General features: G+C 50.4%; 1 protein-coding gene across 13 annotated transcripts in view; it reads right to left on the bottom strand.

Moving 5' to 3' along the window:
* Positions 1-16,668, bottom strand: part of AP2B1 (adaptor related protein complex 2 subunit beta 1) — a 79,301-nt gene that overhangs the window by 1,271 nt on the left and 61,362 nt on the right. For 7 of the 13 annotated variants that reach the window (XM_054208280.1, XM_054208284.1, XM_054208281.1 and 4 more), the window contains 3 exons: positions 9,654-9,738; positions 8,845-8,931; positions 330-484 (listed from right to left, as the gene is read on the bottom strand). In XM_054208280.1, coding sequence (XP_054064255.1) covers positions 330-484; positions 8,845-8,931; positions 9,654-9,738 — 327 coding nt within the window. The other 6 variants (XM_054208288.1, XM_054208292.1, XR_008467634.1 and 3 more) reach the window with 5 other exon arrangements.

Below are 16,668 nucleotides of genomic sequence, written 5' to 3'. Positions count from 1 at the left end.
AAATTTCTCCTTGTTTATGAGAGGGGGAAGGGCATCCTGGCACTGCTTTCTCGCTAATGTCTCTTGGCTTTATCTCTGGGTAACCTTGGCAAGTAACTGCTCGTTGCTGAGTGGGCATTCTCCCAGCTCACTGGTGACAGAACAGTGTAATTCTATTGTTTCCCCACTTTTTTCCAGTTCAGTGGGTGTTCCTAACCCCTCAGTCAAATTAACAGGATCTCCCCTAACACAAGCACATTAGGCAAAGCAAGGAGAAACGGCTCCGTGGGCAAGGCGAGTTGGAAGGATCCCAGCCCGCGCCACGTGCCCTCCGCAGTCCGACACCTCACCGTGTAGTTCGGGTTCCCCGGCTGAATGCGAAGCTCGGCCAAGATCCAGATGCCGTTGGTGAGTTTCAGAGACTGGTAGAGCATGTCCTGGCCCTCCACGTTCCTCTTGGCGATGGTGTAGACGTTGTTGTTCTGCAGTTTGCTGGAGACGGTGTCTTCAGAGAGAAGGAAGGAAAACGCATCTGTTAATTCAGATTCATCATCTGCAGAGACGGGAGAGCCCAGAGGAGCATTCCCAGGATGCACGCGCACAAGGGAACGCTGACTTCTGGCCCAGAGTTTTCTCTGGGGACAGGAGCAGACGTGACAGAAGGAGAAAAAGTTCCAATTTCCTTCCACGGACCCACCTCATTCCTCTCAGGCTACGATCCCTTGTGAAGCATTCGCCTGCCTTGCAGGGCTTTCACTTACTGCTCACTGCTCTGGGTCTCGCCTTTATCAAGGCGAAAGTCTGCAGCTCAGCGGGGAAGAGGTCTCTGCTGTATCTGTACCTCCCAGCAAGCCCCAGGCAGGCTAACCTGGCGCCAGCCAAAACTCAGATAATGAAGGCGGAGAAGAACAAAGATCCCTGCCCGAGGCTCGCTCCGGTGCCTGGTTCTGAGGTCCCGTCCCAACCACGACAGCTCCCTCCCGCTTCGCCCCCTCTCGCACAGACACTTCTGGCCAAACCAATGTCCTACAAGGCAGTAAAAATCCTTTCCTCTTTTTTTTTTTTTTTTTTTTAAAAGCAATCACTTGAAAGGGTAAAAACCCACAGACATCATAGTGCTGCAATACAGTTTTAACACACTGTACGACCCCAGCACTCGCAGAAGATGTGCGATTTCACCCGGAGACCTGTACGGATGTAACCACGACACACGTTATTTCTAAGGGACCTTACAAAGAAACAAGACCAGAGGCAAATATGCAGGACACACAGACCCAAACCAGCGGCCTTCGGATGCCAAGGGGTTTCTCAGCCCAGCACGGAGCTGGGCAAACCTCAGCCTTTGGATGCCAATACAAGGGGCACATTCATCCTTTGGGTGGAAGGCTCGGGAGGAGGACTCCACACACCCGATATCCATCACTAGCAAATTCCCATTCCTGGTGCCCAACAGGAGCAATTTAACTCGTTCAAGCTCTCTGGTAGGACAGAGTGGAATGCCCTGTCTATGCTGGGCCATTATCAGCAGGCTGGGCACTTTTGATAAAAAGCAGGGGAGAGACGCGGCCTTATACCAATTTGCACTGAAAGCCAAGAGACGTGGGATCCATTTCAAGGAGTGTGAGGAGCAGGACAGCAGCAGGGAAGCAGCACAAAGCGACCGTGTAGCTCTAATCCATCCCTGCACCCACAAAGACAGAGATCCTCCGGCATCAGTGCTGGATCTGAGAACGGACACAAGCAGGCGCATGGAGGGATTAGAGAGGGGACAGCAGAGGCTGTTCATGCACCAGGGAGTGGCAGAAGCGGGAAAGCAAAGGCCCCACAAATCCACACACCGACGCAGAGACCCGGATCCGCTGCCTCTCCCCGGGGCAGCGCTGATAACCAGGGCTGCGGAGCAGCTCCACGGGCAGCCTGGACCCTTCGCCTGCGGCTGGGCTGAACCCCTTCGCTCCCCAACTCCCCAGAGCGGCTGCGTGCAGGTTGAGGAGGGTTCAGGCATCCAGCTACCCAGACACACTCAGATTTAGGTTTTCCTCTCTTCCCTAGTTACTATGGAAACTGGCAGATATAAGTAACTAATGAGATCCTTTGCTTAAAACCCCTCTGTCTCCTCCTCCCACCTCCACTCCTCCTCTACACAACAAACTCATCCAGATCAGGGAAACGGGCAATGGAGAGCTGTCCCCGGCTCGCAGGGAGCGCGGTTGGGAGAAACTCGCACTGGAGGGACATCACCCGCTGGGGCTGAAGCCCAGACTCCCATCCCCGATGCCCCTCCAGCCCGCGAGAGCAGCCTGTGGGGCTCTGCAGAGGCACAGCGTTCAGCACAAGCGCCGGCTCAGAGAGCGCATCATTGTTTGCGAGGGATGTGGGTATTAAATGTGATTTTGTTTGCCCAATTTTAACAGGCTGTGGTTAAGCCTCGCTGGTCTGAAGCCCCCTCTGGACATGCATCCTGGAAGTGGAATTGCTGGCAAAGGTCCAAGACTTTCTCCAGCAAATCTTTCTTCCTGCCGGGAGCAGTCTCCCCCTCCGCCGGGGGATGCTGTCAGAGCCAAGGCATTCCCCAGGGAGCGTGGGTGCAGGGTCGGAAGCAAGGCTGCAAGCGGGAGGCTGTGATTTTGGCAGCTGTGGGGCTGGTGCCCCACCAGGCGGTGTGACGGCAGAGGAGGGGAGCGCTCCTGCCCCCCGGGGAGCTGCGCGCTGGGGACACAGCGGGCGAGACGGGGCCGCACAGCAGCTGCTCCTGCGCCAAAGCCTTCAACCGTGTGATGGCACCTCTTGCAATTTAAACAGCCGCTGCCTCTGCTGGGAGGCAGATTTCCATGCAGGGATGGGCTTGTAGGGGGATACAGGGAGGGAAACTGAGGCAGGGCAAACTCCTAGGAAAGCTTGTTTTCTGCCTCCCTGTTTGACGTCAGTTACCGTCTGAAGAGTGCAAAGAACCCTACAACACATACCCTGTCTCAGCCAGACACCTGCGGCAATTGGGAGCAGGCTGGAGTGGTGATGCTCGGCTTGCCCAACTCCTCCTGCCCCCTCCCTCAGCACAGATTTGGGGACTAGGAAGAACCTACTCCCCTCTCCCCCCAGGTGGCAGCTCCCGTCCCTCCTGTGCTCCCCAGCGTCAGGATTTGGGGATTTTTGGAGATCGGGCAGAGTTGCTAAGCAACAGTGCCAGGCTGAAGGCAGGACGGCTAATGCCATGTGACAGCACAGCCTTTTTTTTTAAAAAATTAAACTAAAAATTCCACAAGGCAGGTATTTGGTGGGGGCAGCGTGCTGAGCCCAGCTCCGGACAGGGCTGCTGGTATGGGAACGAGAGCGCAGCACCCAGCGAAGCCCCGGTTAGTGCCCGGCACAGGCAGGAGAGGGCTGAGCAGTGCCGCCTGGGGACACGTCTCCCTGCACACAGGGGGTCTGGTGACTCTGCAAACCAGAGCCACAAAGTCCTTCTGCGAGATGGCACAGGCTACATCTGACCTTGCAAAGCAACTTTCTGCAGCGCTTTTTCTTTTGGCTCCGAGCTTATTCTCAAAACCCTCTTGAAGCACAATGTAAGGATACAGAAAGATTTCCCCACCACCAACACCAGGGAAGCTTCTGCCATCGGTCCATCCTTCAGGGGTATTTTGTTGGTTTGTTCCCTCGTCTTCTGTTTTTTAAACAGAATTCTTTACCCTGCCTCAGTCCAACAACTAAATAGCACACGTGGAAAGACAAGCACGCAGGGCAGAACAGCTAGACAAGGTCTCCTCCCTTGCACTGAAATAATTAAATTCTTTTCAACAGCACTTTCCTTCTGGGTAAAAAGCAAAGGACATGCTTAAATCTCGTCCCCATACAGCTGAATAATTTCCCTTCCAAACTCAAACAGCCAAGACAACCAACTGGCAACAACGGGAGTTTTCACAAAGGACATGCCCGACTCAGAACCAACACCGACAACGCACCTTTTTTGAGCTTGGACCTTCCTGGCATTTTGCAACGAGCACTGGATATCGGCAAGTAAAATTTACTCCCTATATTTTGTGCTGCAGTAGCTGAAAACATCCCTGAGCCGTTTCTAGTAACACCTGAATGGTTCTGAGCATCCAGCCAAGAACTGCACTCAAATACCAGAGGCATCTGCAGACTGGGATCCAGTGGGGAGGCACTTTAGTTAATATTATGACAGTACCTTCATTTCCAAGATATGTAATATGTACGGGTTCTGTAATTTATTAAATGATCAGGATACTAGAATTGCACATACAGAAAAAAAAAAAACAACCCATACCAGGGAAGCTTGCACATGACTGCGTCCCAGGTTATTCCAATAAGAAAATCCAATTTCTCTTTGTTCTAGCATTAGCAAATTACTTGAGGGGAAAAAAAAAAACCAACACAGCAAAGTGGCCACTGCATACCAATAAAGCCATATTCAACTCCAAGCAGTAAAGCTGTCATTTCACACCAAATTGTGGAACAGTAATAAGCAAGCAAACCCAAAGTTCCTCGAGCTGCTGAACAACACAGCAACCAACTGCCTCCTGTGCAATGGCATTCCACCTCCCTGGGCGAGCCAGCTTGTCCTCTCTCCTCCGTGGCTTTGGGTAAGCAGAATTTTAAAAAAGAAAACCACTTAGCTAATCTGATTTGCATATCTTAGCTAACGTAGCAGTCCTTTAAAATTTAATCAAACTTTGCGTGTTGAAAAAAACAGTGTAAACAAGGCAAACTGAGCTTTAGCGCGTGTTCAGTTGCAGGGAAACCCGGGGCTGGTATAGCTGTACCAGCAGCACCCAGGTTATTTGAGCCATAAGAGTCTATGAATCTATCTTCATGCATTAGATTCTTATGTTTTCATTAAAAAGCTCCAAATCAATTAATTTAGCACTGGATTCATAAGAGATGAGAATACTGGGATATAACCATGACCTTGGGTTTTCATTATGAGTTGTAATTCCGAATATGGTTTTCTCCATAGCGCTATCGTAACCTCTTCCTAAGAGGCAGATGCATGAAAGGGAGCACTAATGAACTCAAGCTGTGCAGTGCATCGCAAGTACACGCTGGCCCCACCACCCCAGTCCAGAGAGACTCGCTCCTCCACGGCCATACGGCCCCAGCCCTACAGAACAGCCTCAGGCCGGTGCCAGCTCTCACCGCTGGGAACCTGAGCCCCAGATCCCTCATCCAGAATTAAGCACTCATCTCTCTGAGTCACTTGGAACTGTGGGAATACCTTCAAGGGTCCAGGACTTGCTTTTTTTTTGGAAACAAAGACGCTGGAGTCATGGATCAGAGTGGCGCTTAAGGGTACCTGCTCCTCACCCCGCAGCCTGGGACCTTACCCGAGGCTTCAGCTGGCGGTGCCGTGGGCTACCTGCAGCAGCCAAGATTTTCTGGCTGTTCTGCGCCCTGTTACAGGGTGAGTTGCCAGGAACGGGAGCTTTTGCTGCCATCACTGTTGCAAACCATCAAAGCTGGAGTCAACCCTATTTGGCTTGCCCCGTGGGCACAGGATGGATCTCTTCCCCACAAAGGTCTGGGAGCATAGACTTGCACAGAAGCATCTCCACTGACGGATTGTGTTTATCTCCCTTTTCTTTGAAGGAAGAAAAGAAATAACCTGGGGAAAAGCCTGCAGTTTACACCGGAGGTGCTGTAAGGTGACTGTTGCACAGTAACAGCCAGCCAGCCCTGGATGTACAAGAAATGCACAAGCTGCTTTCCTGACAGATAAAATCCCAGCCCTCTAAAAATCCCTGTTCCAAGCCCTTTGGTTTAAAGAAAAAGAAATCCAAATTTCAGTTTCTCCGTCGAAGAAAATCACCGTGCCCTGTTTAGCTGCTCGGTAGGGCCTCCCGCACGCCTGCGCCTAACTTCAGCCCCGCTTCTCACACGGTGCAGGAACAGCGCAGATCTGAGCAGTGAGGAAAGAAAATGCTCTTTACAGCTAGAAGACGAAAAAGCCAGGCAACAAGGGTACAAGGACCACGCTTCTCATCAGCCCTCTGCCCAGCAGCAGCCGTTCCACAGCCTCTGCTCCATCTGTCCGGCGCCTGCTGCAGCTGCGCGGCTCGATTTAAAGTGGCTGGTGGTGCCGCGATTAGGGCGCATCGGCTGGGAGCAGAGGTATTTTTAGTTCGCAGCTAAATCCGCGTCACTGGGCTGGAATCGGTTAGACCCGAAGCATGAATGGTGCGATGCGTCCCCGAGCCTCAACGACAACTCGCCACCAAGTGGGTGGGCTCACGCGAGGCATGAATTACTTATCGGAGCGGCTGCAGGAGGAGGGATAGGGATTCACAGGGTGGCTGCACACCTCTGCGGAGCCGGCGGCGCTTAGAAGCTTTTCATCTGTGCCCAAGGGTTGCAAAAAACCAGCGCCTCCTAAGTTTTAGTTCGGAGGCGTTGAAATCCGCACACTTTGTTCTGCGCAGCTCTGCCACGGCAGCCGTTGCTTACCTTACTTTATGCAGCGATATGAGAGCTGCCCGCGGTGGTATTTCATGGGTGAACAATAGAACCGCCGACAGCCCAGGTCGAGAGCTTTATGCTGCTTAGGCATCTCCTACAAGAGAGGCTTTTGAATGCGAATCAGTCTTTCCTCCACAAGGATCAAGTTCCTAAAGATTCTGTACCCAGAGTTGCTATTCTTGGAAGAAAGGAGGTGTCTTAAAACAAGGCTCTTTTCACTGGATTTAAATGATCAAGACTGTGAATCTTGAAAGACTGTCGCCCTACTGCGGCACGTGGCCAGACACGCACCCTCCCTCTGGTATAAACTAGCAGCGAGATGGATTCAGCTGTCATCAGAGCTCACACAGTTTATTTCGCCTCTGCCCCGGCGTGCACCACCAGCCACTTGCCACGCTACGAGAAGTCTCCATCCCCAAGGATGCTGGAAACCCAGCCATCCGTGGGGTCTGGTGCCCGGCTGATCCTTGTACAGATGGGTTTGATGCTCTTAGGATGGTCTGTACTAGCGGAGGTTGCTGCTTAGATGAAATCAAGGTGAGCAGCAGACTCAGGCAGGGTTGCACTGGTAGTTAAAATAAGACAAGCACACAACATTTCCCTAGTTTTCCCTCCTGCAAGCTGTTGGCCTGCTCCGTGCTGAAGCCCAGGTGGTCAAGGAAGGAAACGGCCGGTACCGTTGCAAGAGGGAGGAGGTGTCGGCAGCGGAAATACAAAAACAGAAGCTTCAGCGGATGGAAGTGTTTGAAATCTGTTTATGAGACGTGACCCACTTTCTCCCGTACATAAGCCAAAGAGGCTGGCAGATCCTGCACACCCCCGAGCATCCCAAGTGACGGATCGTGCTCGGGAGAGGCACCGTGTCCAGGGCTCTTGCTAAAGCACCGAGAGAAGCCTCTTCTCGTCTCAGCCCTGGCAATGGCTGCAGGTACCGCTGCAGAGAAATCGCCTGGCGTTCCCGTGATCTCCCTGCGAGCTTGTAACATGTTCTCTACTGAATACCACCAGTTCAGGCAGGCCTGGGCAAGCAGTCTGGTCCTGAGCTGGCAAACCCTCCCTGGAATGGGGACCACAGCCCGTCATTCCATATTTTCTAACATTTTATTTTGGAGGGAGTAGCGGGCACGGGCCAGTCTGCAGGATCGCCACTGCTCATCTTCCCAGCCACGCACACCCCTTCTCTCCCTCCTAACTCCATCCTCCGCTAGCTGGCACCACAACGCCCCAGCACGAGAAGCCACCACCGTTTCTGATTTGAGATGGAAAGAGCTGTGGGCAGCGCGGTTCGGGCACAGCCGGGGCAGAGGCACCACCGGCGGCAGCCCTGCAGTGCAGGGGGAGAGGCAATGCCAAGCTCGGCCGGGAGCAGAGGGAGGGCTGGGGGAGGCGCAGAGATTGTTCTCATTTGAAACCCCACAGTGAAATCAAGTCATAAGGTCCGACAGCTGCCATTTTTTCCCCCTCTTGTGAGCTCCATCTTTTATATTCCCAAATAGTAATAATTACGAGTACAAAGAGACCCATGGTTTCTGCCTGCAATTGAAGCAAGAGGGTGCTCATTGTCTAAGAGCAGACACGGGAGAATAAAAAGGTTACAGGGTTTGTAATCAATAGGGACACTTTTTTTCCTCTATGAAACGTAGCAGCTTTTGGTAGAATCACTTGGCTCCTGTCCAGAACCTCTTAAACAGGAGCAAAGCTGCTACGCTGGCCTCATTCCACTTTTTTTTTTTTTTTTTTTTTTTTTTTTTAACAGTCCCTCACCCTTCAGCAGCAGTAAGGTCATACGTACAAGTAGGATGCTCACAGAGGCAACCAGACAGCTGAACAGGACAAGGTATGATCAAAGTGCATCAATACAGCAGCTAACGGCAGCAGACCAGAACTCTTCTCACATGGCCTGTCCTCCACAGATGTCAAAACATTTCATAGTGGTACGTAGGGTTACTCTTTCACAACGCAAAGGAGAAAGAGCATGCTGAAAGGCAAAGCGACTGGCCCAGGATTACGCAGTGGGTTAAAGTTGGGGCTGGAACACCTCGCCTGAAACACGCAGTCGCAGAACAGGATTGCTGAACAGCCCCAGCACCCTACTCAGCTCGACTTAAAACAGCAGCTTTGCAGAGAAACAAAGTATAAAAGAGAAACGAGAATAGAAAGTCCACAATGAAAGGAGGAAGCACATAGGTAAAATCTAAAATCTGGGATTTCAGATGTGCTTTTATGGGGACGCAGCTAAAGTTTTTACTGAAACAAGCCCTAGGATCCAAGGCTGCTCTGTTCGTAAGCGCGATACCCACCTACCCGTTAGCCACAGACAATGCTATTAACAAGGTGACGTCCAGTGACCGCACATCAAAAGTGCTCTCAGCATGGTAGAATCAGGCTACTCACCGGCATTCAGGTGACAGTCTTTAATCTGGAACTGAAGCTCGTTTTCGTTTGGAATATCTTTCCATGTTGCAAGGAAGACCTGGCGCTCTAGAAGCGAGAAAGACAATCAGCACTTCTGGATCCTCACAGGACCGAAGCATTAATTAATTCACCGCAGAATGATACAAAGTAGAGACAAGAAAAGATCTTTTGGTCGAATTTTGCCCTGCTGTGGTCAGATCCAGGATTTGCTCGATAACAACTTCAGTGTCACTGTAAAAGCAGCAAAGCTTTGATGGATTCTGGAGCCCCCAAACCAGAGACTGTTTCTACCACATGAGCTGTTTACAAACCAAGAACTGGCGGGATTTGACGAGGAAGGAAGGAGATCCACACGTTTAGGATCACGTTAGTGAAAGCTGCTTTTCAAGCAACTTCCCAGCCAATTCAAACAACAATTTAATGAAGGTGACCATGAATACATGAATTACAGTGAAAGTGGAATAGGGACAAATCCTACACCCATCTGAGTGAACCAAACCTTCTAAATACGACCCACCCCCAAGAAATCAGCTTCAAAGAAAACAGATCCATCCCTTGTCTGGCAGGGAATCAGAGCAGAGACTTGGGTTCTGGTAACTATTAGGGTTGCAGGACAACAGGGACAGGCGACCAAACCACCACAGATCAATCCAGGCTGCTGAGATGCACTGGCATGAAGATTGTGGCCAAACCCACACGAGCTTCAGCCATGGGACAAGTGCCCCCAGGTGGGGGCTGCGAGCAGAGCCTGGCTGAGGGAGGCTGACCACAGACCTAAAAGCACTCACCCATTTTGCCATCCTCTACGAAAAGCACGTTGAGAGGAATTAGGCAGCTGAAGTAAAAGACATCAATGTTGTTTTTCACAGCCACCTGTTACAGAAGAAACAGCGGGGGTTAAAACGTCTCGATCAGCTGGAAGCCCAAAGGGATCCCGAGATTTTGCACCATCTCATCGCCTGCCCGCGCACCCTGGCACGCTCTGTCCGGGCAGAGGCCAGCTCTGAACGTGAGACCACCTGCAGAGATGTTACTGCGCTTCTGGGTGGTTTCAGACAAGGATCAGTCCCACCCCTCTGCGCTCGCTCCATGTTCACTAAAAGCTGCTCCATTTTCTCCTCCGAGCACTTCACCACGCTGCACTGATGGGGCCACAGCCAGCGTCCTTGCTCTTTTCTGCTCTCGTTCAGCCTCTCCCTCCACTCACTTCTTCCACCTCCGAGGTACGTTCACATCCCCTGGCTGCACACAGCTACTGTCACATCTGTCACATTGCACACGAGCTTCTCCATCCCCTCCCCGCCTTTGCCATCTCACCCTTGTAATTCCCCAGCTCCAAAGCCCTGTGTATTCTTTATTTTCACCCCCAGCTCTCCGTCATGTCTGAGCACGTAGACTCCTTGATTAGTCGTTATCTCAGGTCGGACACTTTCTAGAAAGCCTGAAGCTGGTCCACAGCCTGCACCTTCCTTGCAGCATCTCCCAAGTCTCCTGCCTTTACCTTCATGAACACGTGCCGGGTGTTGATTCCTGGGAGAAGAAAGCCCTGCTACAGAGCAATCAGGGCAGGTAAAAAAAGATCACTTGACAAAAGACTTAATTCTCAGTGTCACTAAACTCCGCCAGCCAGGGAGATGCACTGGATTGCCTTTTATCACACGTGCTTGCCACATTACCGACTAATCTCTGCTAACACGGAGAGCCATCTCACTTTCAGTTTTCCCCAGGCTGAGAGCTGACGGTACAGCAGGAGCAAACTGGAGGTCTGAGAAAGTGCACTGTCATACGATAGCAGAGGAAAAGGTAGCTCTGGGCTTCATTTCTATGCCTCTCACGCTCTCCTCACATCATCCCGCGCAGAGATAGCCTGTCACGGGAGTACAGTTCAGCAGACACCTGCCACTGCTTGCGACGAAGGGAACTTAGCCTGTGAAAGAGACCTGAAATCGAGGTCGTGTGGGGAGCCCTGAACGTCAGGAGCCGCTGGAGCGCCTAGTTCCTTTGAAAAATCCAAGGAGTCCTCCAATTTGTCACCCAGCTGAAACACAAACCAGACCGTGCTAAATGCTGAGCCAAAGAAATTAATTTGCTGCTACAAAGATTTATGCCAAGACAAACTCCATTCACATTAATAATTACATACATTAGTGTTCTGCTGAGAAAATCTATTGTCGCAGGGTGGCAGGTTTCGAATGACACCCCCAAATGTCGGTTAAAACAGCTGTGGATAGACAAGGGAGGGGAATAAAGCAGATAATTCAAACACCAGTCAGCTGATTAGACATGCGTGAAAGCCAGAGGACAAGCGGTAGGAGATGAAGCTCCCGAATGAAGCCTTGTAGCAATTGGGAAAGTCCCAGAAGCGCAAAGAGCAGCAGAAATGTAGATGTGACAGCTTGTGGGCTTTCGACTTTCAGCCATCGCTAAAGGTAGCAGCTTATATTTAATTCCCACAGTGCAAACCAGCTTAAAGAAGGGATTATTTTAAAGCCCTCTAAAACCATGTAAATGATGGTGCAACCTAGGAAAAAAAAAAAAAAAAAGAAAAAAGGAAATGGTTTTCTGTAATGGGGAGGTGTCACGTGCTCCGACTGCTGGTGTCACACTCACAAGTTGGAGCATCTGGTGTCTGAGTTAGAGGTACCAAAGCTGGAGGGGCAAAAGCAGTTCAGTGGATGGAGCCAAGTGATTCACCTCTGCAAGATGTGACTGACCCAACCGGAGGAGTAGCCAAAAACACACCTCAATCTGGGAGGAGAGAGCTGGGGAAGGGACAGCAGTGTAGCCATTCCGGATGCTATGTTTGGATATAAGTCATGGAGATGAGCAGGAAGAGGAAAAATCCAGGCTAAACGGCTGGGAAAACTTGACAGTGAGAATTACTAAGCAGCACAAAATCCTCCTGAGGAAGAGAGAAGCTCCAGCGCCCGGAGTATTTAAAATCAGCCTTGACAATGCTCTCAATACGAGGAACTGTGGCAAAACAAAGCATAGCAGGGACTACACTGCATGACCTAAGATCTCTTCCAACTCCGATTTAATGATTAATTGCCTTGCCTTAAAACAACAGAGATCACTTAGCTTTTGTAGCTAATTGTTGTTGCCATACAACAGCAGTTTCTTACAAGAGGGGCTGGAAAGCAGCGCCTTCTCTCCAGTCACGGTTCTAGAGACACACTCCAAATTAATATGCTAACCCTGTCCCTGCAGTTATAAGAATGCTATAAAAAGGTATCTGCTGACCTGCTTCTCAACTCTGCAGAAACACACTGAGTAAGCTGCTTTGGCTATACTCTGGAGAGCTACCCAATTAAGATGCTCTGAAGTGTAATTTCTTCCCAGCAAAGGAAAGCAAGCCACGCGCCAGCCTTCCTCCCAACCTGCATCACTGGCTTTGGTAATGTCATCACGTGTCACCTTGCAAGTATCTGTAATGATGCAGAAACCAGCTGTCACAAATAATTTTTGCAAACAGGAAAGGAAAAAGCCAGTGTCCCCTTAAACCTACAGCACCGGGACAAGACTGGTAAGCTCTTCAAGACTTGCTTCCATCACTCAACACCACGTATTGCCCCAGCCAGCCATGCATGCACTGTCTCCAAGATCTGGTCCATGAAAAGGCACCTGCAGATACCCAGATGGGGAAACTCGCAGCAAGAAGAGGCTAAGAGGCCCTACCCATTGATAACAGCTTTCCAAGGTCATGCGTCAACCTTTGCCCTGCCACATCAGGAGCACCCAATGCCATCTGACAGCCTACAAAAGCAAATGCAGGCAGAAAGCAGACCCACAGCAGGAGGAGTGAGACACCGAGTAGCTAAAAATAGCCACTTGCCAAGAAAGTCCAGTGCTCCTTAGGTGGAAACATGGACCCGAGACAACCGATGACACCTAAAGCGATAGCAGTAGCTGTGAAGCCTCTCCACGTTTGGCATTCTTGAAAGGAACCTCCACTTGCATTCAATAAATCCTCCAGTCCAGACTAACTTTGCCTGTGGCTTTGCAGCTTGAACCTGCCAACCAGGACATGAACCATTAAATCTTCAGCAAGACCTTCAGCTTCAGACATTTGAAAGTTGGAACAGAAGCATTTTAAGTAAAAATGGCTTTCCATCTGCGATTCTTTTTGAAAGGAGGAAAAAAAAATAAAATTACTACCTTTTGAATTTAGTCAAGCAAACTACGACGCTTCTGAGGGATACAAGTCAAAAGGTGCCAGATTTTCATGTGATGCTTCACCGCTGAAAAGGTGTGAGCCCACTAAAAATAGGAACAGGGTTCCCAATCACTTACACCTTGTTCATGATCTGACTAGAGAAGCAGCACCTCTAGAAATAACCCCTGGAACCCCTTTGCTCACCTTGCAGCTCGAGCACCCTTCTTGCAGTGTCCTTTCTTGCAGCGTAACCTTCTGATAGCCAACACATGGTATTTGGGGGAAGAGGCACCTCATAAGAACAACGCTAAGTTATTTTCTTCAACAGTGTAGGTTTCTGATGCTTTAAATCCCAGACTTGAGCATAAGAACCGACTTTCAAAGTCAAGTCTGAAAGCAACGCAGATGCTTTCCATCAGCAGCAAGTACACAACATACCCACTTGGAATCCCATTAGCACCTACACTAAATTAAGGATTTACTTCAAGTTGGGTTTTGCTTTAGAGCCTGGTAGCCGCCAAACTGTTAAGGCAAGAAGTCGTCTCCTCTGCAGGGTCTTTTTTACCTCTGCCAGCACAAGGTCATGGTTTATTCTGTGACAGTCTGCTGCTCTGGCTGTCAGATGCCCCCAGGGAGTGTTAGCTCCTTCACTTCATTTTGTTTGACAGGTAGGGTTCTCAGGATCCTACGAGCATCCCACTTGGATGCTCTACCTACAGGCACAAGCCTGGAGCCCGGGCAGCGGCGTTGTGTGCAGACAGCGAGGCCGGGTCTGTGCCCCTGGCTGCAGCTGTCATCTCCGGGCATGTCACCGACGTCAGCCGTCAGGGAACAGGCAGTTACCGGGAGGGTTACGCTCTAATGTGTGCCTGGCTGTGCTTGGAAGTTCAAAACGTACATTTTTATCAGGCGCGCCGTACCATGTGGCGGCCCTGCCCTTAATCGGCAAGCCAACAGCTTTCCGCAGCTGAGCTAGGAACCGGCCGCAGATGCCAAGCTGTGATCCCAGTCCTTAATTCCCGGAGCTCCCAGGAGGCTTCTCTGCTGGAATAAGACTCTCACTAGTAGAGGCTGTTAAAAAAATAACCTAGGCAACAAACCTTGAAAGCACCTTACACATCCAGCCACCCAAGGCTGTTCGGTGGTGCTTGGTCCAGTAATTTTGACAGAGCTCCCACCCAGGCAGATATTGGGCCATTTATCAAGCAGGCTCTGAAGGGAGAACATGTGCCGGCTGGACTGGCCGCTCACACCGATTCTCAGCCTTGTTTTTATGGAGAGTTGAATGTGTGAAATCTGTTTCCAAGCACGGAGAGCTCTGCATTTGCGACCCGGGATACATTAACACTTCTGATGAAGGAGAGCTCCAGCGGTTCTGCATTGCACGACACTGGAGAGTGGAGGAGCACAGGTGATGAGCTACAGCAGAACTGAGCGTAGAAGGACAAATACGATCTAGTGCATTAGCAACACCGATCTTTTCTCAATGAAGAAGCTGCACCTTCATCTGCCTTTATAGAAATGTGTTGCCAAACTCACTGGAAGAAAGAAAAGTGTTCTGCACCTCACACTGCTCAGCAGCAAGGGAGAGGTCTGCGTTTCCAAGTGTCACTTTTCAGGAAGAAATGCAGCTGGCAGATCCTTCCCTTTCAGTACTCGCCAGGTCCTTTTGCGGGCATTTTTGGAAACTGAAGCCGTGCTTCTCTCAGTTGCATGCTCAGTATCTGCAACAAACAGCCCTGGCAGTTGACAGCAGGTAACGCTGGGGAATGCAACACATTGATTGTCAATTTTGAATGCGGGTCCCAAGAGAACGGCAACGCTCCGGGCTCAGGCAGACTCGCTACTGCTCTGGGAGTCCCTGCAGCTTGTTTTCGATTTTATCACCTCCTGCAAGCGGTTGGCGTCTCAGAGAAGAGATTGCCGTATTCATGCCCTGACAGGCCAGGACAGAGCTCCAAACTCTGGCAGCAGGCTGGCTCCACTTCACCCACTTCCAGGGTTAGGGGAGCAATTCATGTGTACCCAAATGAACAAATCGGGTATTCTGATTTCACGGCATTTCACAGCCATTTATTAGGAACAGTGGTTCTCTTTAGCATAGAAAGGCTTTCAACCCAGGCATTCTCTTACTCCAAATTTGACTTGAAGCTGAAGAAGTATCCGGAGAGAAGATTCCTCATCAACGCAAAATCCGTATTTCAGAACCTGTCGTCCTCTTCAGGAGGTCAAGGTCTCATACACGTGGTGGCAAAGGTAACCCATCAACCCCATGTTTTCCACCAGCCTGACAGCGTACATGTCATCAGAGGGCTTTCACCGCTCTGACTGTGAAAAGGCAACTGCAGGACCCAAACAAGCCTGTACAACTACCAGAGCCACCCCCCTGGCTGGCAAACGAGACACAGCTACCAGATACTTGTGAAGCTCAACACAGCCTCTCACACACCTTTGGGCAAGAGCTTGTTATCGCTTACGGGTGCTGTGCTCTGCAGAGGCAGCTCTGGGCAGGGGGACCACAGCACCCACAAGTGCCAGGAAGCTTCTGAAATGCTGACAAGGCACAGCAAGAGTGTCCCCCAGCAGAAGTTCAACAGGCTGAGAGAGTTGGGGGGGTTCAGGCTGGAGAAGAGAAGGCTCCGGGGAGACCTTAAAGCCCCTTCCAGTCCCTGAAGGGGACCTGCAGGAAGGATGGGGAGGGACTCTTGATCGGGAAGTGTAGCGATAGGACAAGGGGTAACGGCTTCAAACTGAAGGAGGGGAGATTTAGATTGGATATCAGGAAGAAATTCTTTGCTGTGAGGGTGGTGAGACACTGGAACAGGTTGCCCAGAGAAGCTGTGGCTGCCCCATCCCTGGAGGGGTTCAAGGCCAGGTTGGACGGGGCTCGGAGCAGCCTGGGCTGGTGGGAGGTGTCCCTGCCCAGGGCAGGGGGTTGGAGCTAGACAATCTTTAAGGTCCCTTCCAACCCGAACCATTCTGTGATTCTGTAAGTTAGCAGCACATAAATGACTACGTCAGACTCCCTTTAGCAAGAGGCGTATCCCAAAGGCATTCTGACAACAGCTTTTTAATCTGCAAGAAGTAAAAGAGATGAAGCAGAGAGCAGAGACGGAGTCTGCTCAGCACTACAGCGCTGTGCCCAGCCTGACTTCGGCTTGTCTCAGCGGGGGTTGAACCCCAGCCAACAGGTCAGATTATCAATCAAGGTATCGTCGCTGCTTTGGGACGGGAGGGAGAAGCCTGCTATTCATTATCACCAGATGCAAGGTGACTGGCAAACAGGGAAGACTTTTCAGATGGGAATTATAGTTATATTTTACCCAAGTAAGCCTCTGACAATATTTCAGTCTTCCTCACCTTCTTGTAAAAATGGCTTTTTTGTTAACTTGTCAAATATTTTAGTCTCTTTCCATGATTATAAATGTTAAGACTAAACCAGCTGTATTGGGTGAAAGATTAGAGACGGTAGTAAAAATAACCTGAACAAGACTGGAATTCATTACTTCTGAAATAGTTGCCTAAGGAAGGTACAACTAGTCTTTGAAGTTCCTAATTAACATGACAAAAAGTTGAAAGCTACCAGTTTGGTTACTTCAGGACTTATTTTTCTTGTTACTAAAACAAAAAATCCCCACCAGAAATAG

This window comes from Rissa tridactyla, chromosome 7 (assembly GCF_028500815.1).
Source record: "Rissa tridactyla isolate bRisTri1 chromosome 7, bRisTri1.patW.cur.20221130, whole genome shotgun sequence".
In the NCBI taxonomy this organism is placed as follows: Eukaryota; Metazoa; Chordata; class Aves; order Charadriiformes; family Laridae; genus Rissa; species Rissa tridactyla.
Note: the sequence above shows the minus strand (reverse complement) of the source record. Positions and strands in the feature narration are given on the sequence as shown.